Source organism: Scyliorhinus torazame, chromosome 8 (assembly GCF_047496885.1).
Source record: "Scyliorhinus torazame isolate Kashiwa2021f chromosome 8, sScyTor2.1, whole genome shotgun sequence".
Lineage (NCBI taxonomy): Eukaryota > Metazoa > Chordata > Chondrichthyes > Carcharhiniformes > Scyliorhinidae > Scyliorhinus > Scyliorhinus torazame.
The window spans coordinates 143,020,454-143,044,139 of record NC_092714.1 but is presented as its reverse complement, the minus strand read 5'-3'; the positions used below and the strand labels follow the sequence as shown (position 1 = coordinate 143,044,139).

At 51.4% G+C, this 23,686-nt stretch overlaps 1 protein-coding gene across 2 annotated transcripts in view; it reads right to left on the bottom strand.

Annotated features, from left to right (window-relative positions):
• The window catches only part of cpb2 (carboxypeptidase B2 (plasma)), a 145,523-nt gene extending 124,287 nt beyond the window's left edge, over positions 1–21,236 (bottom strand). For both annotated transcript variants that reach the window (XM_072514299.1, XM_072514300.1), the window contains exons 1-2: positions 21,102–21,236; positions 20,668–20,743 (exon numbers count right to left, since the gene is read on the bottom strand). In XM_072514299.1, the coding sequence (XP_072370400.1) occupies positions 20,668–20,743; positions 21,102–21,181 (156 nt within the window). In that variant the 5' untranslated portion in view covers positions 21,182–21,236. The remainder of the gene's footprint in view (positions 1–20,667; positions 20,744–21,101) is intronic.
• Positions 21,237–23,686: the final 2,450 nt, after the last annotated feature.

Genomic DNA, 23,686 nt, shown 5'->3' with positions numbered 1-23,686 from the left:
GACTTCCTCGATGGAGTAGGGCAGATTGCGGGTCTTTATGAAGTGATAACAGCGGGTGACCCCTGGGTGACAGAGATCGTCGTGCAGGATCTGGAGTCGGTCCACTTGTGCGGTGGCACAAGTACCTCGGGATAGGGCATCGAGGGGCTCGTTGAGCTTACCGGGGTGATACGAAATCTCGTAATTGTGGGTGGAGAGCTCGGTCGTCCGCCTCAAGATCTTATCATTTTTGATCTTACCCCGCTGTGTGTTGTTGAACATGAAGGCAACCGACCGTTGGTCAGTGAGGAGAGTGAATTTCCTGCCGGCCAGGTAATGCCTCCAATGCCGCACAGCTTTCACGATAGCTTGGACCTCCTTTTCGACGGAGGAGTGCCGGATTTCGGAGGCATGGAGGGTGCGGGAAAAGAATGCCACGGGCCTGCCTGCCTGGTTGAGGGTGGCGGCTAGAGCGACGTCTGATGCATCGCTCTCGACTTGGAAGGGGAGCGTCTCGTCGACTGCGTGCATCGTGGCCTTGGCGATGTCGGCCTTGATACAGTTGAAGGCCTGGTGAGCCTCGGCCGTCAGGGGGAAAACGGTGGAGTGAATGAGTGGGCGGGCCTTGTCCGCATAGTTAGGGACCCACTGGGCGTAGTACGAGAAGAAGCCCAGGCATCGTTTGAGGGCCTTGGGCAGTGGGGAAGGGGGAGTTCCATGAGGGGGCGCATGTGATCGGGGTCGGGCCCTAGCACTCCGTTCTGGACCACATAGCCGAGGATGGCTAATCGGTTTGTGCTGAACACGCACTTCTCTTTGTTGTAGGTTAGGTTGAGGAGTTTAGCGGTGTGGAGGAATTTAGAAAAGTTAGCGTTGTGGTCCTGCTGGTCATGGCCACAGATGGTGATGTTATCCAGGTACGGGAAAGTGGCCCGCAGTCCGTACCGGTCAACCATTCGGTCCACCTCCAGTTGGAAGATCGAGGCCCCGTTAGTGATGCCAAAGGGAACCCTAAGGAAGTGGTAAAGGCGGCCGTCCGTTTTAAACGCGGTGTACGGGCGGTCCGCCTTGCGAATGGGGAGCGGGTGGTAGGTAGATTTCAGGTCCACTGTCGAGAAGACCCGGTACTGTGCAATCTGATTGACCATATCAGATATGCGTGGGAGGGGGTACGTGTCGAGCTGCGTGTACCGATTGATGGTCTGACTGTAGTCAACGACCATTCTGTTTTTCTCCCCAGTTTTCACAACTACCACTTGGGCTCTCCAGGGGCTGTTGCTGGCCTCGATAATACCTTCCTGTAGCAGCCGCTGGACCTCAGACCTGATGAAGGTCCTGTCCTAGGCGCTGTACCGTCTGCTCCTGGTGACAACGGGTTTGCAATCCGGGGTGAGATTTGCAAACAGAGAAGGCGGGTCGACCTTAAGGGTCATGAGACCGCAGACAGTAAGGGGTGGTAGGGACCCGCCAAATTTCAGGGTTAGGCTCTTGAGGTTGCACTGGAAGTCCAGGCCGAGTAGCAAGGCAGCGCAGAGGTCGGAGAGCACCTCCAACCACGCCGGCTACCCGCAACTCAGCGCTGTCACCCTTGACCAGTCGCTACCCAAATATCTCCGGAGCTCGATGATGATCATCCGGGTAAACAGACACGAAACACCCTGCCTCTTCGACTCCGGGAGCACAGAGAGCATCATTCATCCAGACACGGTAAGACGCTGCTCGCTCCCAATCTTCCCGGCGCATCAAACCATCTCCCTTGCCTCCGGGTCGCACTCGGTGCAGGTCCAGGAGTGCACTTCCACAACCCTCGCAATACAGGGCGCCGAGTACGCCAATTTTAAATTATATGTACTCCTCGACCTCTGCGCCCCTCTTCTATTGGGACTGGATTTCCAATGTAACCTCAGGAGCCTAACCCTGAAGTTCGGCGGGCCCCTACCCCCACTCACCGTATGTAACATCGCGACCCTAAAGGTCGACCCTCCCCCGCTCTTCGCAAATCTCACCACCGACTGCAAACCAGTCGCCACCAGAAGCAGGTGGCACAGCATCCAGAATAGGACTTTTATCAGGTCCGAGGCTCAGCGACTATTGAAGCAGCAATAGCCCCTGGAGAGCCCAGGTGGTGTTTGGCAGGACCGGGGAAAAGAACCGGATGGTTGTAGATTACAGCCAAACCATAAACCGGTACACGCACCTCGATGCGTACCCCCTTCCCCGGATAGCGGACATGGTGAATCAGATTGCACACTACCAGGTGTTCTCCACGGTGGATCTGAAGTCTGCGTGCCACCAGCTCCCAATCCTCCCAGGGGACCGCCCATGCATGGCTTTTGAGGCAGACAGCCGCCTCTTCCACTTCCTCTGGGTCCCCTTTGGTGTCACGAACGGGGTCTCGATCTTCCAAAGAACGATGGACCGAATGGTGGACCAGTACAGGCTGCGGGCCACATTTCCGTACTTGGACAACGTCACCATCTGTGGCCATGATCAGCAGGACCATGATGCCAACCTCCAGAGATTTCTCCAAACCGCCCGAACCCTTAACCTCACTTACAACAAGGAGAAATGCATTTTCCACACAACAAGACTAGCCATCCTCGGCTACGTCGTGGAAAACGGGGTTCTGGGACCTGACCCCAACCGTATGCGCCCCCTCCTGCAACTCCCCCTCCCCCACTGCCGCAAGGCCCTGAAGAGGTGCCTCGGGTTCTTTTCATATTATGCCCAGTGGGTCCCCAACTTTGTGGACAAAGCCCGCCCACTGATCATGGCCACCATCTTCCCACTGGCGGCTGAGGCCCGCCAGGCCTTCAGCTGCATCAAGGTGGACATCGCCAAAGCCGCGATGCGCGCGGTGGATGAGTCCGTCCCCTTCCAGGTGGAGAGCGACGCATCAGAGGTCGCCCTCGCCGCTACCCTCAATCATGCAGGCAGGCCAGTAGCGTTTTTTTCACGAACCCTCACCACCTCCGAAATTCGACACTCCTCAGTCGAAAAGGAAGCCCAAGCCATCGTGGAAGCCGTGCGGCACTGGAGGCACTAACACACTGGTAGGAGGTTTACCCTCGTCACCGACCAATGATCGGTAGCCTCCATGTTCGATAATACGCTGCGGAGCAAGTTCAAGAATGATAAGATCTTGAGGTGGAGGATCGAACTCTTCACCTATAATTACGATACAGTATATCGTCCTGGGAAGCTCAACGAACCCCCAGATACACTGTTCCGCGGCACATGCGCCAGCGCGCAAGTTGACAGACTACATGCGATCCACGATGACCTCTGCCACCCGGGGGCCACCCGGCTTCTCCACTACATCAAGGCCCGCAACCTGCCCTCCTCCACTGAGGAGGTCAGAGCCATGATCAGGGACTGCCAAATCTGTGCGGAGTGTAAACCGCACTTCTATCGACCGGATAAGGCCCACCTGGTAAAGACATCCCGGCCCTTTGAGCGCCTCAGTATCGATTTCAAAGGGCCCCTCCCCTCCAACAACTGCAACACATATTTCTTCAACATAAGAACTAGAAGCAGGAGTAGGCCATCTGGCCCCTCCAGCCTGCTCCACCATTCAATGAGATCATGGCTGATCTTTTGTGAACTCATCGACGAGTTTCCCCGCTTCCCCTTTGCAATCCCTTGCCCTGACATGACCACGGCCACAGTCATTAAAGCCCTACATAGTGTCTTCACCCTGTTTGGTTTCCCCACGTACGTTCACAGTGACTGGGGCTCGTCGTTCATGAGCGACGAACTGCATCAGTACCTGCTCAGTAAGGGCATTGCCTCGAGCAGGACTACCAGTTATAACCCCATGGGAAAAGGGGCAGGTGGAGAGGGAGAACGCGACGGTCTGGAAGACCGTCCTCCTGGCCCTACGGTCTAGGAGCCTCCCAGTTTCCCACTGGCAGGAGATCCTCCCCGACGCACTCCACTCTATTAGGTCCCTACTTTGCACGGCCACAAACGAGACCCCTCATGACCGCCTATTTGTGTTCCCCAGGAAATCCATCTCCAGGGCCTCGCTTCCGTCCTGGCTGAAGACACCGGGGCCCGTCCTGCTCCGCAAACACGTCAGGAGCCATAAGTCCGACCCCCTGGTCGAGAGGGCCCAGCTGCTGCATTCCAACCCCCAGTACGCATACATTGAACACCCCGACGGCTGACAGGATACGGTCTCCCTCCGGGACCTGGTACCCGCAGGTTCCACTACCACCGCCACCCCATCCTACCCTGCCCAACCTATGCTGACCAGCGCCCCCGCCCCTACATGGCACCCACACCCCTTTCCGCCCGCAATTCCCCCTTCACCGATCCACAGGAATGAAGCCCCAGAAGACACGCTCCCGGAGTCCACGACTGTGCCCGCACCGGCGACTTCACTACCGATGCCAGCATGGCTGAGTTTGACGCCTGGGCCAGCTGCGATACCAGAGCTTCGGTGATCACAGCGCACAATCCGTGCGCCGGACAGGCTGAACCTATGAACCCTTCACCCCCGCCGGACTTCATTTTTTTTAACAGGGGGTGAATGTGGTGAATGTATTGCTGTAACAATTCACCATGTGCATATCTGTATTATGCTGTTGCCCATGTGGGCTCCACCTATGGACCATTGTAAGGTATTCAAGCATTGCGCTGGTCAAGGAGACACAGCCTGAGTGAGTGAGACACAGACAGAGTGAGAATTTGGTAATTTGGTGCAGTGAGGTAACCAGGAAAGGTAAGTGGTTAATCTAATTGTGCTGTTTTTCAGTTAAAAGTGCAGTGTAGATTAGTATCTGATTGGCTGAAGCTGCCCCCACCCTAATTGTTGAGAGGCAGTTAACTGGCAGTCACCTGAGGCCTTTTAAGGGGCACAAAGGTACATATTGTATTCTTCTCTTTGAAGTTTTAGTGTGAGTCACCCTAAAGTCTGTATAAAAGACAGACAGAAAACGCACTTAGTAAGCATTGCGCTGGTCAAGGAGACACAGCCTGAGTGAGTGAGACACAGACAGAGGTAGAATTTGGTAATTTGGTGCAGTGAGGTAATTCGGTGAAGAGTGGGAAAGGTGCTTTTTCCCGACTGTTTTGTTCTCTCTCTTTCTTTGGGCCTAATTTTGGGGGCCGTTCGGAGGAGGAGGAGCAGTCTCTGTGAGTATAAAAACCTAATGGTAACTTCCTGTTTTACAGGGTTTTTTTTCCAAAAGTGATGTCAGAGGGAAGCTGTGATCTGATTGATTGATAGCAAATCTGCCCCACATTTTAAAAAAAACAGCTAAACTCGTAAACTTAAATTAAACAAATTACTTAATTAGTGATGGCTGGTCAGATGATGTGCTTGAGCTGCTTGATGTGGGAGCTGGCAGATCCCATTGCGAGCTGCAGCGACCACATCTGCAGTAAGTGTTGGCTGCTCGAAGAGCTCCGGCTCAGAGTTGATGAGCTGGAGTCTGAGCTTCAAACACTGAGGCACATCTGGGAGGGGGAGACTTACCTGGACACTGTGTTTCATGAGGCAGTCACGCCTGTCAGAGTAAGTAGTTTAAATCCTGCCAGTGGCCAGGGACAGCAGGGTGTGATTGCAAGTCAGGCAGGTAAAGGGAACCAGCAGTCAGGAACTCAGGAGCCTCAGCCCTTGACCTTGTCCAACAGGTATGAGGCACTTGCTCCCTGTGTGGATGGCGAACAGGGCTGCAGGAAGGATGAGTCAGCTGACCAAGGCACCATGGTTCAGCAGGCCATTCAAGGGGAGGGAGTAAATAGGCAAGTTGTAGTTGTAGGGGATTCTATTATCAGGGGGATAGATAGTATCCTTTGTGAGCAGGATAAAGAGTCCCGCATGGTATGTTGCCTGCCCAGTGCCAAGGTGCGAGACATCTCTGACCGGCTTGAAAGGATACTGGAGAGGGAGGGGGAGGATCCAGTTGTTGTGGTCGATGTCGGTACCAACAACATAGGCAAGTCTAGAAAAGAGGACCTGTTTAGAGATTATAAAGAGCTAGGATTCAAATTAAAAAACAGGTCCTCAAGGGTCATAATCTCCGGATTACTGCCCGAGCCACGTGCAAATTGGCATAGGGAGGCAAGAATAAGGGAAGTTAACACGTGGCTGAAAGAGTGGTGTGGGAAAGAGGGGTTCCTTTTCATGGGACACTGGCATCAGTTTTGGGACTGTTGTGATGGTTTGGAACAGCTTGTGATGGAGCCCACGAGGGGACAGGCCATTCTGGACTTAGTGTTATGTAATGAGCCAGACTTGATTAAAGATCTTAAAGTAAGGGAACACTTCGGAGGCAGTGATCATAATATGGTAGAATTCAATCTCCAATTTGAAAGAAAGAAGGTAGAATCAGATGTAAAGGTGTTACAGTTAAATAAAGGTAACTACAGGGGCATGAGGGAGGAACTGACGAAAATCGACTGGGAGCAGAGCCTAGTGGGAAAGACAGTAGAACAGCAATGGCAAGAGTTTCTGGTAGTAATTGAGGACACAGTACAGAGGTTCACCCCAAAGAAAAGAAAGGTTATCAGAGGGGGGATTAGGCAGCCATGGCTGACAAAGGAAGTTAGGGAATGCATCAAAGCAAAAGAGAAAGCCTATAATGTGGCAAAGAGTAGTGGGAAGTCAGAAGATTGGGAAGGCTACAAAAACAAACAGAGGATAACAAAGAGAGAAATAAAGAAAGAGAGGATCAATTATGAAGGTAGGCGAGCCAGTAACATTAGGAATGATAGTAAAAGTTTCTTTAAATACATTAAAAACAAACGGGAGGCAAAAGTAGACATTGGGCCGCTCCAAAATGACGCTGGTAATCTAGTGATGGGAGACAAGGAAATAGCTGAGGATCTAAATAAGTACTTTGCATCAGTCTTCACAGTAGAAGACATGAGTAATAGCCCAACAATTCAGGAGAGTCAGGGGGCAGAGTTGAATATGGTAGCCATCACAAAGGAGAAAGTGCTAGAGAAACTAAGAGGTCTAAAAATTGATAAATCTCCGGGCCCAGATGGGCTACATCCTCGAGTTCTAAAGGAGATAGCTGAAGAAATAGTGGAGACGTTAGTTATGATCTTTCAAAAGTCACTGGACTCAGGGAAAGTCCCAGAGGATTGGAAAATCGCTGTTGTAACCCCCCTGTTCAAGAAGGGAACAAGGAAAAAGATGGAAAATTATAGGCCAATTAGCCTAACCTCGGTTGTTGGCAAGATTCTAGAATCCATTGTTAAGGATGAGATTTCTAAATTCTTGGAAGTGCAGGGTGGGATTAGGACAAGTCAGCATGGATTTAGTAAGGGGAGGCCCCTGTTAAAGTTCTTTGAAGAGATAACAAATAGGTTAGACCAAGGAGAGCCAATGGATGTTATCTATCCAAAAGGCCTTTGATAAGGTGCCTCACGGGAGACTGCTGAGTAAAATAAGGGCCCATGGTATTCGAGGCAAGGTACTAACACGGATTGACGATTGGCTGTCAGGCAGAAGGCAGAGAGTTGGGATAAAAGGTTCTTTTTCGGAATGGCAACCGGTGACGAGTGGTGTCCCGCAGGGTTCAGTGTTGGGGCCACAGCTGTTCTCTTTATATATTAACGATCTAGATGACGGGACTGGGGGCATTCTGGCTAAGTTTGCCGATGATACAAAGATAGGTGGAGGGGCAGGTAGTATGGAGGAGGTGGGGAGGCTGCAGAAAGATTTAGACAGTTTAGGAGAGTGGTCCAAGAAATGGCTGATGAAATTCAACGTGGGCAAGTGCGAGGTCTTGCACTTTGGAAAAAAGAATAGAGGCATGGACTATTTTCTAAACGGTGACAAAATTCATAATGCTGAAGTGCAAAGGGACTTGGGAGTCCTAGTCCAGGATTCTCTAAAGGTAAACTTGCAGGTTGAGTCCGTAATTAAGAAAGCAAATGCAATGTTGTCATTTATCTCAAGAGGCTTGGATATATAAAAGCAGGGATGTACTTCTGAAGCTTTGTAAAGCATTAGTTAGGCCCCATTTAGAATACTGTGAGCAATTTTGGGCCCCACACCTCAGGAAGGACATACTGGCACTGGAGCGGGTCCAGCGGAGATTCACACGGATGATCCCAGGAATGGTAGGCCTAACATACGATGAACGTCTGAGGATCCTGGGATTATATTCATTGGAGTTTAGGAGGTTGAGGGGAGATCTAATAGAAACTTACAAGATAATGAATGGCTTAGATAGGGTGGACGTAGGGAAGTTGTTTTCATTAGCAGGGGAGACTAGGACCCGGGGACACAGCCTTAGAATAAAAGGGAGTCACTTTAGAACAGAGATGAGGAGAAATTTCTTCAGCCAGAGAGTGGTGGGTCTGTGGAATTCATTGCCACAGAGGGCGGTGGAGGCCGGGACGTTGAGTGTCTTTAAGACAGAAGTTGATAAATTCTTGATTTCTCGAGGAATTAAGGGCTATGGAGAGAGAGCGGATAAATGGAGTTGAAATCAGCTATAATTGAATGGTGGAGTGGACTCGATGGGCCGAATGGCCTTACTTCCGCTCCTATGTCTTATTACCTATGATGTAGCATGTCAGGGCCTGTGTGGGCTCTGCCCCTGGCTCCACCCCTTGAGGGGAGGTATAAAGAGCAGTCGCCCTGTAGGCGGCTCCCACTAACAGATCAGTCGCAGGCAGGCACTGTTCTAGTTGATTAAAGCCACAGTTTACTTCTACTCCTGGTTTCGTGTGAATTGATGGTCGCATCACTCACCAAACATTTTGATTGTCCAAACCAGAATCTTTTATTGAGTCTCATGTGGTAAGATAGCAATCTGATACAGAGCACGTTATGGAGTCTGCTAACTACTCCTCTGGAACTTGCACCAAGCACTGACCATTCACATATACGTCTTATTACCCTCTCAATCTTCTTCTGAAGATGGCCGGATGTGTCTCTGTTTATATTTGAGTCACAGGTCACATGACCTTGGTCTAGAGACCACGTTGTGTGTCTGTACCGCCACCTGCTGGTTGGAGGTCGCACACCATCCAACTATGTTATAGCCTATAGGCATATCACTGCACCAGCCAGGCTGCCACCATCGGTGACATCACTGACCGCCACTCCAACAGATTTCTTTGCCGGGCAATCAGAGAGGCGAAGGGCCCAACGTTGGCCTTCCTCCCCTCCATCAGCTCCAGCCTCTCGGACACCCAGAATATCGCCAACCAAAGAGTCCGGCCCAACCTCCTCCCTCACTATACACCGCGAACACTCCCACCCAGAACCTCTCCAACTTTTTGTAGCCCCAGAACATATGTGCGTGATTCGCTGGTCCCCGCCCACATCTCCCCCACTCATCTGCCACTCCCTAGAAGAACCCACTCATTCTTGCCCGAGTCATCTGTACCCTGTGTACCACCTTGAACTGTATCAGGCTTATCCTTGCGCATGAGGAGGTCGCATCTACCCTACATTGCCCCCCACCCCGGCTCAAAACCATGGGTTTCACGCCAGCACCGACATCCCTTCTATCCTGAAATGCCTCCTCAGCTGGTTCCAGACCTTTACTGTGGACTGCACCACCGGGCTCTCTGCGTATCTCCTTGGCACAATTGGCAATGTCGACGTCATCATGGCCCTCAAGCTGGATCCCCTACAGAATTCTTCCTCCATCAGGACCCATTCTGCCCCCTCCCCTTCCCACCATCGCCTCACTTTCTCCACGTTTGCTGCCCAATAGTAATGAAGCAGGTTCAGCAACGCTACCCCTCCCTTCTGCCTCTGTAATAGGGTTCTCTTAACCCTTGGCACCTTCCCTGCCAATACAAAGTCTGAAATAATCCCATATCCAGTTTTTGAAAGAAGGCCTTCGGTACAAAGATCAGACGTGTCTGGAATATGAACAGGAACTTCAGCAGAATGTTCATTTTCACCACTTGGACCCTCCCTGCCAGAGTCAAGTGCAGCATGTCGCACCTCTTTAGATCCTCCCTACCCTCCTTCACCAGCTTTTTTAGATTCCATCGCCCAGTCCCTCGCTACCTGAATCCTCAGGTATTTAAACCTGTCTCTGATCACCTTGAATGGCAACCCCCCTGGATTGGCTCGCCACCCCAACTCGTACACCGGGAACACTTCACTTTTCCCTACATTTAGCTTATATCCCGAGAACACCCCAAACTTCCCCAAAAGGCCCATGATCCTCTTCATGCTCTCCAGCGAGTCAAAAGTATACAATAGTAGGTCGTCTCCAGCAGCTCCCCCTTCTCCATCGCCTCACTAAACGCCCTCAAGAGATGTGGTGCCAGGTCCGTTGCGAACTCCTTATAGAATTCCGCCAGGTAACCATCAGGCCCCGGGCCTTCCCCGACTTCATACCTCTTGTACTGTCCAATACCTCCCTCAGCCGCAGGGGCTCCTCTAGTGCCTGCCTCTTCTCTTCCTCCAACTGTGGAAACTCCAGTTTGTCTAAAAAACGCCCTGTACGGCTCCTTATAAGAATACCTATATTATCTTCCCCGGCTCTGACACCACATCCCCTGCCCCAGTCTGTATCTTCAATATTTCCCTGGACATGGCCTGCTTTCATAGCTGATGCGCGAACATTCGACTCGCCTTCTCCCTGTATTCGTACTACACTCCCCTTGCACTAACGCTCTCCCGATCGGCAACTTCTTTGCAGTGGGGCAATCAGCGCTTCCAGAAATCATAAGAGTGGAGTACTCCACGATTGTAATCTCCCACCATGCTCCACACTATATGGATGTGAGGTTGGAGACGGGCCATGCCTAATGCCCCACATGGAGGTTGGGCACAGGTCAATGGGTAGGATAATAATGGCAAAGGAACTGGGTGGGTTTATGGAAAAGATGGGTATGGTGGACCCGTGGTCCTTTAAGAACCCGGGGGAAGGGAGTATTTCTTTTTCTCATATATTTATCGGGTATATTCAAGAATTGATTTTTTTTGTGGTGAGCCAGGAGGTTTTGGTTGGGGTGGAGGGGGAAGAGTAAGCGGGGATAGTAAACTCGGACAATGCGTCCCATTGGATGGAGATTCAGGACGGGAGCAGAACCGGGGTGGAGGCTTGATTCGGGATTGTTGGCAGATAGAAGGTTTGTGACAAAGTGTGATTAAAGATCATGTAGAATTGAACTGAAACGGGGAGGGTGTCAGCCACATTTTGAGAAGCACTAACAGCGGTGGTCCAGGGGGAGATGATCTCATTCAAGGCACATGCGGATAGGGAAAGGAGGGAAGAATATGAACGGCTAATGAACGGGATAGTTAAGGTCTGCGTGGGTTTCCTCCGGGTGCTCCGGTTTCCTCCCACAAGTCCCGAAAGACGTGCTGTTAGGTAATTTGGACATTCTGAATTCTCCCTCGGTGTACCTGAACAGGCGCCGGAATGCGGCGACTAGGGGCTTTTCACATTAACTTCATTGCAGTGTTAATGTAAGCCTAATTGTGACAGTAAAGATTATTATTATTAGGTGGATTGGGAGTACTCGAGAGCACCCACGCGGAGGGATTGGTGAGGAGGAAAAAATTGCAGTGGCAATTCGATAATTCTTACCAGTATGGCTACCTGCCTCGCCCTCATCCCATAGCAGGAATGGTAGGTCTGTCCCAACCAGCCCTTTCTTCCCCGCATTCGGCCCTTCTCTTTCAAGTGTGTTTCTTGGAGGAAGAATAAGTCAGCTTTCACATTTTTCAGGTGGGCAAAGACTCTAGATCTTTTCACTGAGCCGTTAAGTCCCCTGATGTCCCAGGTGACTATCCTGATGGGGTTTTTTGCCCCCCCCCCCCCCCCTCCTGCGGGATCAATCATATTTACCTTGTGGATGCGCCCCTGCTTTCTAGGGATTCCCTTTGTCCATGGGAAATCCAAAATGGCCACGGTCGCTGCCCTCACCATGAGGCCAGGCCCCCGCACTCCAGGGTTTTCCTTTGTCCAGGGGCCTCCCAACATGACCGCCAACTACGTGTACACCATTTGGGTGAGCCTCTGCACTCGAAGGTTTCCCTTTATTTAGGGACCCTCCAAAGTGGCTGCTAACGATGCCATCTTGTTCCACTGTCCGAGATTAATCTGCTGATCACAGTCTCGAGTCCGGTTGCACAGTGGTTAGCACTGTTGCTTCACAGCGCCAGGGTCCCGGCTTCGATTCTTGCTTGGGTCACTGTCTGTGCGGAGTCTGCACGTTCTCCCCATGTCTGCGTGGGTTCCCTCCGGGTGCTCCGGTTTCCTCCCACAAGTCCCGAAAGACGTGCTGTTAGGTAATTTGGACATTCTGAATTCTCCCTCTGTGTACCTGAACAGGCGCCGGAATGTGGCGATTAGGGGTGTTTCACAGTAACTTCATTGCAGTGTTAATGTAAGCCTAATTGTGACAATAAAGATTATTATTATTTCCCGCCACATGTCGTTTTGTTCCCCCCTTCTGCCCCTCTCACTGTCCCCCCTGCCATTCCCGTATCCCCCTTATTCTGTCTAACCCCCTGCCCTCCCCCCTGACGCTGTGTCTCTCCCTGCGCCCCTCGCCAGATGCTCTCCCCAGTGGGAGATGCGGCACGACTCCCCCTCTCTTTCAAACCTTCTGGCACCAGCATTTCCACTAGTGTGGTGGCCCCCCTCCCAGGGTTGTTCCAACCCCCTCTTATGCCCATTCTGCTGGTGTCCCTTCTATCTCCTCCTCACCCTCTCTTGCGCTCTGCTGCTCTCGTCTCCTCCCTCCTATGAGCTGGATCCCCTGTTCATTGCAAAGCGATGCAGTCCCACGCAAAATTGTCCATTTCTTTCTTTACTTACTTTGTGACTTTCTCACCGCTGCCTCTCTTGCTGCCAGTACAAACCGTTCTTATGGACGAACCCGTCTGCCTCTGACGGGGCAGTAAAAAATGTTCTTTGCCCTGGTGTGAGATCCAGAGCCTGGCTGAGAATAACATCCCGAATCTGACCTTGTTCTTATCTCGGACCGCCTTTGCATGGTTAAATTTGGCCCTGCGCTTTGCCAGGTTCGCCCCAATGACCTGGTACGCTCTGATTTTATGTCCCTCCCAGTTGCAAGCCTTTGTCTGTCGAGCCCAGTGAAGGATCCTGTGCCGGTCCTGGTATTTGTGCAGCTTGACTATTATCGCTCTCGGCTGTTACCCAGCGCTGGGCTTTGGTCGGAGAGACCTGTAAGCCGTGTTGGTCTCTTGCGGATTGAGGAAGCTGCCCCTCCCCACTAGGTTGCCCAGCAGTTGGGCCACGTAGTCTGTTGGGTCTCAGCCATTGATTCCCTCTGGTAGGCCCCCTATTCGAATGTTCTGCTGCCTCAAACAATTCTCCTGGTCCTTAACCTTCCACTTCAGGCTCCCCTGGGTCGCCACCAACCTCTTGATCTCAGTCTCCAGGGCGTCAATTTGGTCACTCTGGTCCGTTAATGCCTTTTCCAGCTCCCGTATCGTGCTCCCCTGGCTTTCCAGTCTCTTCCCCATGCCGTTGAATGCTGTCTGCATGGTGGCTAGCGCCTCCCCACCTTGACTGCAGCCTTTATCTCGGCCTTAATCTCATCTTTCATCTCTTTTAGTTCCCTGTTTAGGACCGTCTTTCATCCATCGCCTGGCGGGGGTGGGAGAGAGAGCTTCAGGGGACGCTGATCTCCCCTCTCTCCTCGCCTCGTGGGTCCGCTGACCTGCTTGCCCACGCTCCTGTCCTTTGCCGCAATTTCTGATGTCCCTGCGGCCTCTCAAGCTGCTGCTTCCTGGCATTTTTATCGTCCGTGTTATTGTTGAGGGTGAGGGGATGTTTAAGTCCGACACTGCGGGCTATATTCAGCCAAAACCGCCTATTTTGTTGTCCAAAAGAGGAAGGCCACCTGATGTGCGACTACTCAGCACATCCCCGTCACCAGGAGTCCAATTTACATGATCTGAGGAGATCACAAATTGCTTCACAGCCAGAGAAGGAGTCAGTGTTAAAGAGTAGGAAATGTGACAGCCAATTTGTACATAGCAAGTTTCCAGAAAACACAATACAATGATTACAAGCTAAACTGTTTTAATGATGGTGATTGGGGAATTAAATACTGTCCAGGCAGCTGTCGAGATCTCCCCTGCTTTACTCTGAGCATTGCCATGTGATGCACAATCAATGACCACTAAAGCGAGGTTGTAGTCCAACTGAAGGCTTTAATATGTTTCCCCCAGCAGCTCAGGTATAGAAAGAAGGTTGCTGGGACAGCATGGGCTCTTATACCCCGCCTTGCAGGGCGGAGCTCCCATACAGCTTGATCAATAGGAAACATACAATATCTACCAAGGTGTTTCAGCATTACCAGGTACCGTAATACCTCTACACAGACTACCACATTCACCCCCTGTTAAAAAAAGAGTCCGGCGGGGGTGGTGGCTTGATATTACAACATGGTAACGTGGTAGAAATTATAGTTATGGAGGTACCGTAATACCTCCGTACAGCGTTTTGTAACTATTTACAGATTCACAATTAACTATATACACTTTAAAATGAAGAAATCAATCGATCGGGGCCCTGGTCGTCCTCTGTGATCGTCAAAGCTTTGGTGGTGACGCCGGTGGAGGCTCGGGCGTCTGTGACTCTGGTAGCATGGCCTCGATCTCTGTGGCAGCTTCAACACCCCTAGACGGCGCTGGTGGGTTGACCTGGGAAGGGAGCGTCTGCGGGGTGCGTCGGGTGGGGGGACCTAGACGGGGCCAGCAGAAGGACCGATCCTCCTGTAAGGTGCACCAGTGGGAGGGAGGGTGGGACTGGTGGCTGGGGTGTGCGTGGGGATCCAGCGGGCGCCAGGTCTCGTAGGGAGACCGTATCTTGTCGGCCGTCAGGGTATGCCACGTAGGGGTACTGGGGGTTAGCGTGGACCAACGGGTCCGACATGTGCGCCCGCACGTGTTTTCGGAGCAGGATGGGTCCGGGAGCTGCCAGCCAGGTCGGGAGCGAGGTACCAGAGGAGGAATTCCTGGGGAAACAAGGAGACGTTCGCGAGGTGTTTGGTTGGTCGTGGTACAAAGCAGTGACCGGATGGAGTGGAGGGCATCCGGGAGGACTTCCTACCAGCGGGAGACTGGGAGATTCCTGGACCGTAGGGCTAGTAGGATGGTCTTCCAGACCGTTCCGTTCTCCCTCTCTACCTGTCCGTTACTCCGGGGGTTGTAACTGGTCGTCCTGCTCGAGGCGATGCCCTTGCTGAGGAGGAATTGACGCAGTTCGTCGCTCATAAAGAAGGACCCCCTATCACTATGTATGTAAGCGGGGAACCCGAATAGTGTAAAGATGCTATGGAGGGCCTTGATGACGGTGGTTGCGGTCATGTCGGGGCAGGGGATGGCGAATGGGAACCGGGAGTACTCGTCAATCACGTTCAGGAAGTATGTGTTGCGGTCAGTGGAGGGGAGGGGGCCTTTGAAGTCCATGCTGAGGCGTTCAAAGGGACAGGAAGCCTTTATCAGGTGCTCTTTCTCTGGTCGGTAGAAGTGCGGTTTGGCAGTCCCTGGTGGCTGTCCTGACCTCCTCGATGGAGTATGGCAGGTTGTGGGGCTTGATAAAGTGGAAAAAGCGAGTGACTCCCGGGTGGCAGAGGTCCTCGTGGAGGGCTCGGAGGCGGTCCACTTGTGCGTTGGCACATGTGCCGCGGGACAGGGCATCAGGAGGCTTGTTTAGCTTCCCGGGACGATACAAGATCTCATAGTTGTAGGTGGAGAGTTCAATCCTCCACCGCAAGATCTTATCATTTTTTATCTTGCCCCGCTGTGCATTATCGAACATGAAAGCAACCGGCCATTGGTCAGTGAGGAGAGTGAATCTCCTGCCAGCCAGGTAATGCCTCCAATGTCGCACAGCTTCTACTATGGCCTGTGCCTCCTTTTCGACTGAGGAGTGGCGGATTTCAGAAGCATGGATGGTACATGAGAAGAAGGCCACGGATTTGCCCGCTTGGTTGAGGGTGGCCGCCAGAGCTACGTCAGACGCGTCGCTCTCGACCTGGAAGGGGAGGGACTCGTCGATGGCGTGCATCGTGGCCTTTGCAATGTCTGCTTTGATGCGGCTGAAGGCCTGGCGGGCCTCTATCGACAGTGGAAAAACTGTGAATTGGATCAGGGGACTGGCCTTGTCCACAGAGTTGGGGACCCACTGGGCATAGTAAGAGAAAAATCCTAGGCAGCGCTTCAGGGCCTTGGAGCAGTGAGGGAGGGGGAACTCCATAAGGGGGACCATGCGTTCAGGGTCGGGGCCTATAACTCCATTTCGCACTACGTATCCGAGGATGGCTAGGCGGTCGGTGCTAAACACGCATATATCCTTGTTCTACGTAAGGTTAAGGATCTTTGTGGACTGGAGGAATTTTCGGAGGTTGGTGTCGTGGTCCTGCTGGTCGTGGCCGCAGATGGTGACATTATTGAGATACGGGAATGTTGCCCGTAAACCGTACTGGTCAACCATTCGTTCCATTTCGTACTGGAAGACGAGAGCCCGTTAGTGACACCGAAGGGAACCCTTAAGAAGTGGTAGAGCCGCCCATCTGCCTCGAAGGCAGTGTATTTGCGGTCACTAGTGCGGATGGGGAGGTAGGCGGACTTAAGAACAACCGTGGAGAAGACCTTGTAATGCACGATCCTGTTTACCAGGTCGGATATGCGGGGGAGAGAGTACGCGTCCAGCTGCGTAAACCTGTTGATGGTCTGACTGTAGTCGATGACCATCCTATGCTTCTCCCCGGTCTTTACCACCACTACTTGAGCTCTCCAGGCACTGTTGCTAGCTTCAATGACTCCTTCCCTCAGTAGCCTTTGGACCTCTGACCTAATAAAGATCCGATCCTGGGCACTGTACCGTCTGCTCCTGGTGGCGACGGGTTTGCAATCCGGAGTGAGGTTCGCAAACAGAGAAGGCGGATCAACCTTGAGGGTCGCGAGGCTGCAGACAGTGAGGGGGGGTATAGGGCCGCCGAATTTGAAAGTTAGACTTTGGAGATTACACTGGAAGTCTAAACCTAGGAGTGTGGCCGCGCAGAGGTGGGGAAGGACGTAGAGCCGGTAATTTTTAAACTCCCTTCCCTGGACTGTGAGGTTTGCTACACAAAACCCCTTTATCTCTACTGAGTGGGAACCAGAGGCCAGGGAGATTTTTTGATTAACGGGGTGGACGAGGAGGGAACAGCGCCTTACAGTGTCGGGGTGTATGAAGTTCTCCGTGCTCTCAGAGTCGATTAAGCAGGACGTCTCGTGCCCGTTGATTAGTACTGTTGTTGTAGCAGTTGAGAGTGTTCGAGGCTGGGACTGGTCCAGGGTCATCGAGGCTGATCGCAGCAGTTGAGTGTTCTCTTCGGGCAGTGTGCGGTCAGCCGAGCTGGGGTCCTGCGAGTCCATCCAAGATGGCGGCTCCCATTGGTCGCACATGGCTGGGGGTGCACAAAATGGCGGCACCCATCCATCGAATGTGGTGTCCACAGAACATGATGGCGGCACCCGGGGGCCGCACGTGGCCCCGGAGGAGGAAGATGGCAGCGCCCGCTGGCTGCACGGGGACCGTGGAGAGGTTTGTGGTGGCGGTCCGCATTCGCCGCCGGAGACCGCGGCGACCGCACGGGCCTGGCATACCACCACGAAGTGGCCCTTTTTTCCGAATCCCTTGCAGGTGGATGCGTGGGCCGGGCAGCGCTGCCGGGGGTGCTTCGCCTGCCCGCAAAAGTAGCAGCGGGGCCCCTGGGGTTGCCAGGCCGCCTTGCAGCACAAGCTTGTGGGGGGATGGGGGATGTCTCGGGGTCGGCTGCGGAGGGGTTCCACATTGCCCAGGGGCTGCCGCGCAGTCAGGGATTGTAAGCACGGGCGTTTCTGGAGGCCACATCCAGGGAGCCTGCAAGGGCCCGTGCCTCCTTGAGGCCTAGGGTGTCTTTTTCCAGCAATCGCTGGCGGATTTGGGAGGACAGCATAACTGCCACGAAAGTGTCCCGGATCAAGAGTTCTGTGTGGTCGCTCGCCAAAACTTGCGGGCAGCTGCAGTTTCTCCCCAACACCAGGAGTGCACGGTAGAATTCTTCCAGCGATTCCCCAAGGATTTGTCGCCTCGTTGTTAGCAGATGTTGGGCGCAGTCCTGGTTTACCGGGCGAATATAATGTCATTCTAGCAGCTCCATTGCTGCATCGAAGTCGTCCGCATCCTCGATGAGGATGTAAATTTCCGGGCTCACCCTCGAGTGCAGGACTTGCAATTTCTGTTCTCCCGTGGGTGTGTTTTCGGCCGTTCCGAGATATCCTTTAAAACTCGCTAGCCAGTCCTTGAAGGTTGCCGCTGAGTTCGCCGCGTGGGGGCTGAGTTGCAGACACTCCGGCTTGATTCGGAGCCCAATCCTTTTAAATCTAGCTTATTAAATTGATGCATGATCAATGACCACTAAAACGAGGTTGTAGTCCAACTGAAGGCTTCAATAAGCTAGATGTTTCCCCCAGCAGCTCAGGTATAGAAAGAAGGCTGCTGGGGCGGCACGGGATCTTGTACCCCAGATCAGGGCAGAGCTACCATACAGCTTGACCAATAGGAAACATACAATATCTACCAATGGTGTTCCAGCATTACAAGGTACCGTAATACCTCTACACAGACTACCACACCATGGAATCGTTTGGCCTTGATTTAACATCTGAAAGATGACACCCCAGCTGTTTAGCATTCCTGCAGCTCTGCACTTGGAGTGTCAGCCTAGGTATATAGAGTACAAGCACCAACATGGACTTGTTGGGCCAAATGGTCTGTTCCGATTCTGTAAATACTATGGCCAGAAATTTATGTATAAAGTTCAGGCACATCCCGATCCTAAAAAACTGCGCGCGAAGACATTGGGTACGTCACCACACCCTGATGCAATATTTTGGTTGGCAGGCACGTGTGCGAGTCCAAAGTGCACCCACTGACAATCAAGAAGCCAATTCAAATGAATTAAACATCAATTGATTGGGATTTTATCTGGTCCGTCTGCCTTCGGAGGACCTCCTTGTGAACCTTGCGAAGCGCGCCATTTATAGGTCCAGGCAGCGGGGCAACCGAGGTGTTGCCTGGCCAGATTGTCTGCCCCTCTTCCGTGGCTACATTCGCTGCCGGGTGTCCCTAGAAAGGGAGCATGCGGTGTCCACGGGCACCATTGAGACCTTCCGTGTCCGGTGGGCAGCACAGGGATTGGGGTGCTTTATTGACCCCTTTAATTGGGCTCTTCTTTGATGTTTTTAAGTTTCTATTGATCTTTGCTATGTTCGGGCAGTGCCCCAGCAGGAGCTTTCCTTTTCTGCTTTGACCCTAAATTTATTTCCTTTCTTCTATTTTGTTGGTGGACTTCAAAAGTGTGGCCCGTCTGCCTTTACGGTTGGTGGGTGGGTCGATTGGCCGGGTCGCATTTACATTTAAACTGCAACCTCAATCCAGGATGGGATGAAAGTCAGAGCTTAAATACAATTAACAAATGTGTCTGGAGACTGAGTTCTGGGTTTTAATTGTGCTGCCCAGACCCTCGTGGCGTAATTTTTCTGCTGCTATTTATTTTTTACGGATCAGCAGTTCCCTCAGACAGCTCCGCAGCGGCTGCCCGCCCCCGCCTCCCCGCGATCCGGACGCACGTGAGAAACACCAGCCCATCTGCTTCCTTTTCTCGGCGCCTGCCCCCCTCCCGCTCTCCCCGGCAGCGCTCGGTCTTTCACAGAGCACATGTCACGCTGGATGGCTGTTAATTGGCCAGTCAGCGTAATATCGCGTTAACGCCCAGGCTGATGTTAACCACCCCCACCCGTCCCCCCTCTCGCCGAAGGTAAAAATTCAGTCCTATGTAATCCTATGTAACTTTGTACACGGAATTTATTTTTGTTTTCTTCAAGCCATGAGCAGATATCGGAAAAGCAGTTTGAAAGGGAGAAGTATCAAATATAGATTACACAAGGGATACAATTATCACAAAGGTTGAAAGGAGATGCAAAAGGAATAAAAGTTTATAGTGAAGTGTCCAAATGTGTGCTCTACATGTCGCTGCCAACGCTGTTGGGAGCATGGATAAAGTTAAAGAAAATCTACCTTCTATAGGTAGTGGTTAAATTGGTATGCAGAGCAGAAAATTGTTTCTGTACTTGACTAGAGTTCTCCAGGAAGCCCAGAGAATATACTCTCCCAAAAGAACTAGGTTGGGGTGTGGTGCTACGAATCTGATGGTTTGGAGTCTGCAAACACAGTGGCACCGATTTAACTGGTTTACATGAGGGTATCTTTAGCAACTTGTGTGCCCTCAGGATCTCCCAAAGCGCTTTGCCAGCCAAGTAAGTACTTTTGAATTGTAATTGTTGCAGTGTGGGAAACATTCAACCAATTTGAGTACAGCAGGATACCACGGATAATAACTTTGGCTGAAGAATAAATAGTGGCCAGTTGGTGAATGTGGAACAGCAGAATGTTACTGCTGCTCAAGAAGTGGAAGAAGTAATTTTGTTCTGTGCACAATCAGATAGGTAAGAGTGGAACTATGTGAGAGCAATCCCACAACTGAACAATGAGGCACGACACTGCATCTTGGTTAAAAGGAAATTAAATGACTAAATGCTCAATCACATTACATGGAATTCTAAAGAAAATTGTGTAAGGATTCTCTACTTTTTAAATAAAGTAAATTGTTCAGGGAAAGGTAAAATCAATGAACTGTGAACAAACATTGTCTAATGCCTAAAAAAGGCTAACTTTTTACCTGGTATTGGCTGCATATTTGTTTGACAAATTGAATCTCTTCATCCGACTGAGGGTTAATAGACAAAACCTGGTCTCTAAAAAGCAAACAATATGATGGTGCGTTAATGATGGCTTATGAAGATAATTTACAAACCGTTTTTAAATGGATGATTTCACACATGCATTTCATATTCAAAAGTTGAATATTGATCAAAAGCGACAAAGATTTATTTGATCCACATAAATGATCTCTGTTGGCTGAAAGTACAGGAGTATGGTTGAAACCAAAGTGGGTTGATGCGAGCTGTTTTAAATTCCTCCGTGATCGAACAACGAGCAAGAATCAAACCCAGTGTGACTCATTCCAGTTTGATTGAGAGGATGTTTGATTATTGTCAACACCGTAAATGATAACATGCAAATTACTCTGAAGATTGACTCCCAGTTAGTTACCTTACTTGTCTTGGTGGTGAAGAGGCAACTATTACTTCGGTGAAGGTACATAACAAACCAGCTAAAATATAAAACGCCATCTTGGATGGCACCGGAAATACACAATGTAGAAAGATTTTATGTATTCTGTCACTTGACCTGGACTATCGATTCACAGGACTCATAGTATTTGTACTCTAGTTAAAGTTTATACAGACTGGAATCCAGCTTACAAACAAGGTTGTTGCCAGGAGCAGCTGGCAATAGATTAGGGAAGGGACGTTGATGGAAGGGGACATAAGGGTGACAACATTGGCTTCGTTTTCCCTTGCCTTGTGGAATGGTGTCAGTCAGTATCTGTTCAGCTATTAGAGATCTCAGTAGAACACAAACTCCCACGATCCCCAACAAATTACCTCAAAAGATTTGACTTTTGCTTAAATCTGCCAGCCGTGACCCTAGAAAGCTGATTGTAATATATTTAAATGAGGGCTAGTTGAATGGCAGACCCGGGAGTGCTAGTTTTAAACTTGCGATGCACCACCTTTCAAGTTAGGTTGCAAAATAAAGACACAACTGTTGCCAGGATTGACAGAAGTGAGAGGCAGCTCAGTGTGGTTAGCACTGTTGCTTCACAGCGCCAGGGTCCCAGGTTCGATTCCCGGCTTGGGTCACTGTCTGCATATTCTCCCCGTCTGCGTGGGTTTACTCCGGGTGCCCTGGTTTCCTCCCACAAGTCCCAAAAGGCGTGCTGTTAGGTGAATTGGACATTCTAAATTCTCCCTGTGTACCCGAATAGGTGCCGGAATGTGGCGACTAGGGGCTTTTCACAGTAACTTCATTGCAGCGTTAATGTAAGCCTACTTGTGACAATAAAGATTATATTATAAGTTTTGCTGTACAGAGATTGCTCCTCGTATGAGCAGTGATCACAGCGGCTTATTCTGATTGTAACAATATGACGTCACTGCCTCTCCCACCCCTCCCCAACGTCCGAGCACTTCAGGATCAGATATGGCAGCCTGAATGGGCTAACCTTTGGATGCCATTATAATGGCTGGTGAAAAGGAGAATGAGAAAGCATTTAACAGCAATGCATCAGATACATTGGACGCGATTCTCCACTCCCACGCCGAAGTGGCCGCGCCGTCGTGAACGCCGTCGAGATTCACAACGGCGCGGAACGGCCCCGGTCCCGACTGATTGAGGCCCTGACAATGGGCCAGTATCGGGGCCGCGTCGTTGACCCACGCCAGGCCTTGTCGCCCGCGTAAAAGCAGCGCCGCATAGATGACGCGGCCGGCGCCGCATAACGGACGTCATCCGCGCATGTGCGGGTTGGCCGGCGCCAACCCGCGCATGCTTGGTTGCCGTTCTGTCCAAATCCGCCCCGCAAGAAGATGGGGGACGGATCTTGCGGGGCCGCGGAAGGAAGGAGGTCCTCCTTCAGAGAGGACGGCCCGACGATCGGTGGGTACCGATCGTGGGCCACCCCACATTGCAGGTGAAGCCCGGTGCAGGATCCCCCCCCCCCCCAGCGTTCACGCACCGCCCACGACTGCAGCGACCAGGTGTGGACAGCGCCGGGGGGGGAACCCGCCGTTTTGGCCTGGCCGCTTTTTGGGTGTCTCCGGCGATTCTCCGGCCCGCGAAACTCGACCGGGCCGTTCCCGTCGCTTGGGAGAATCGCGGGAGGGCGTCGGGCTGGCGTCCCTGGAAATTCTGGCGGCCCAGGCGATTCTCCCAACCGGCGTGGGAGTGGAGAATCGTGCCCCATTATTTCCCCCTCCCATGAGTGGAACATAGTTGCAATGAGGAACATCGAGAGTTTGATGTTGATGGAAAAGGAAAATGGGTGCCTATGGAATTACTGATTTCATCCCTCCAGTTCCTTCCTTCCCATTCATCCTACTTTCCCAATTGTTTGTGGCCCAACAACACCCCAGAAATCATTGTTGTGCCTCATTGATTGGGGAAATCCATGCAATAAATAATAAATAATATCATAGCTGTTCGTTGCCTAATTCTTTTCAACACAAAAGATGTGGCTACTGCTTGCAGGGTTACTTTAGAAGTTGGGCACAAGTGCGAGAAATAAAACCGATCTAAAAAAAAAGTAACTGCTCAAAATCTACAATGAAGTAGAAAATGCTACAAAGACATGGATTGCCATCAGCTTTTGAAAAGACAAATCTCTGACATCCTCCAAGCCTCTCAATATTTATAGATAAATATCCTGGGCTGTCTTTTTGGATTGCCTAATTGTATTTTACAATTTAGTGGGAACTTTCCCACATGTCTGTAAGGTTGGTCAGAGAATTGTTACAGAGCAGAAGGAGGCCATTGGACACGGCGGCTGGGATTTTTCTGTTCCACCTGCGACGATGCACATCGCTGGTGGGAGCAAAAATATGGAGAGCAGCCAAAAGTCCATTAACATTGGGCAGAAAATACTGGCCATTGTGTCCGCACAGACTCTCCAAATGAGCAATTCATTTGGGGCCATTCTTCCACTCATAGACGATTTAGCCAGCCAATGGCGAGCCACCTCCACCACCGGAAAACACGCCATGGAAAATCCTGGTCTATGACATTTAGTTTCAATG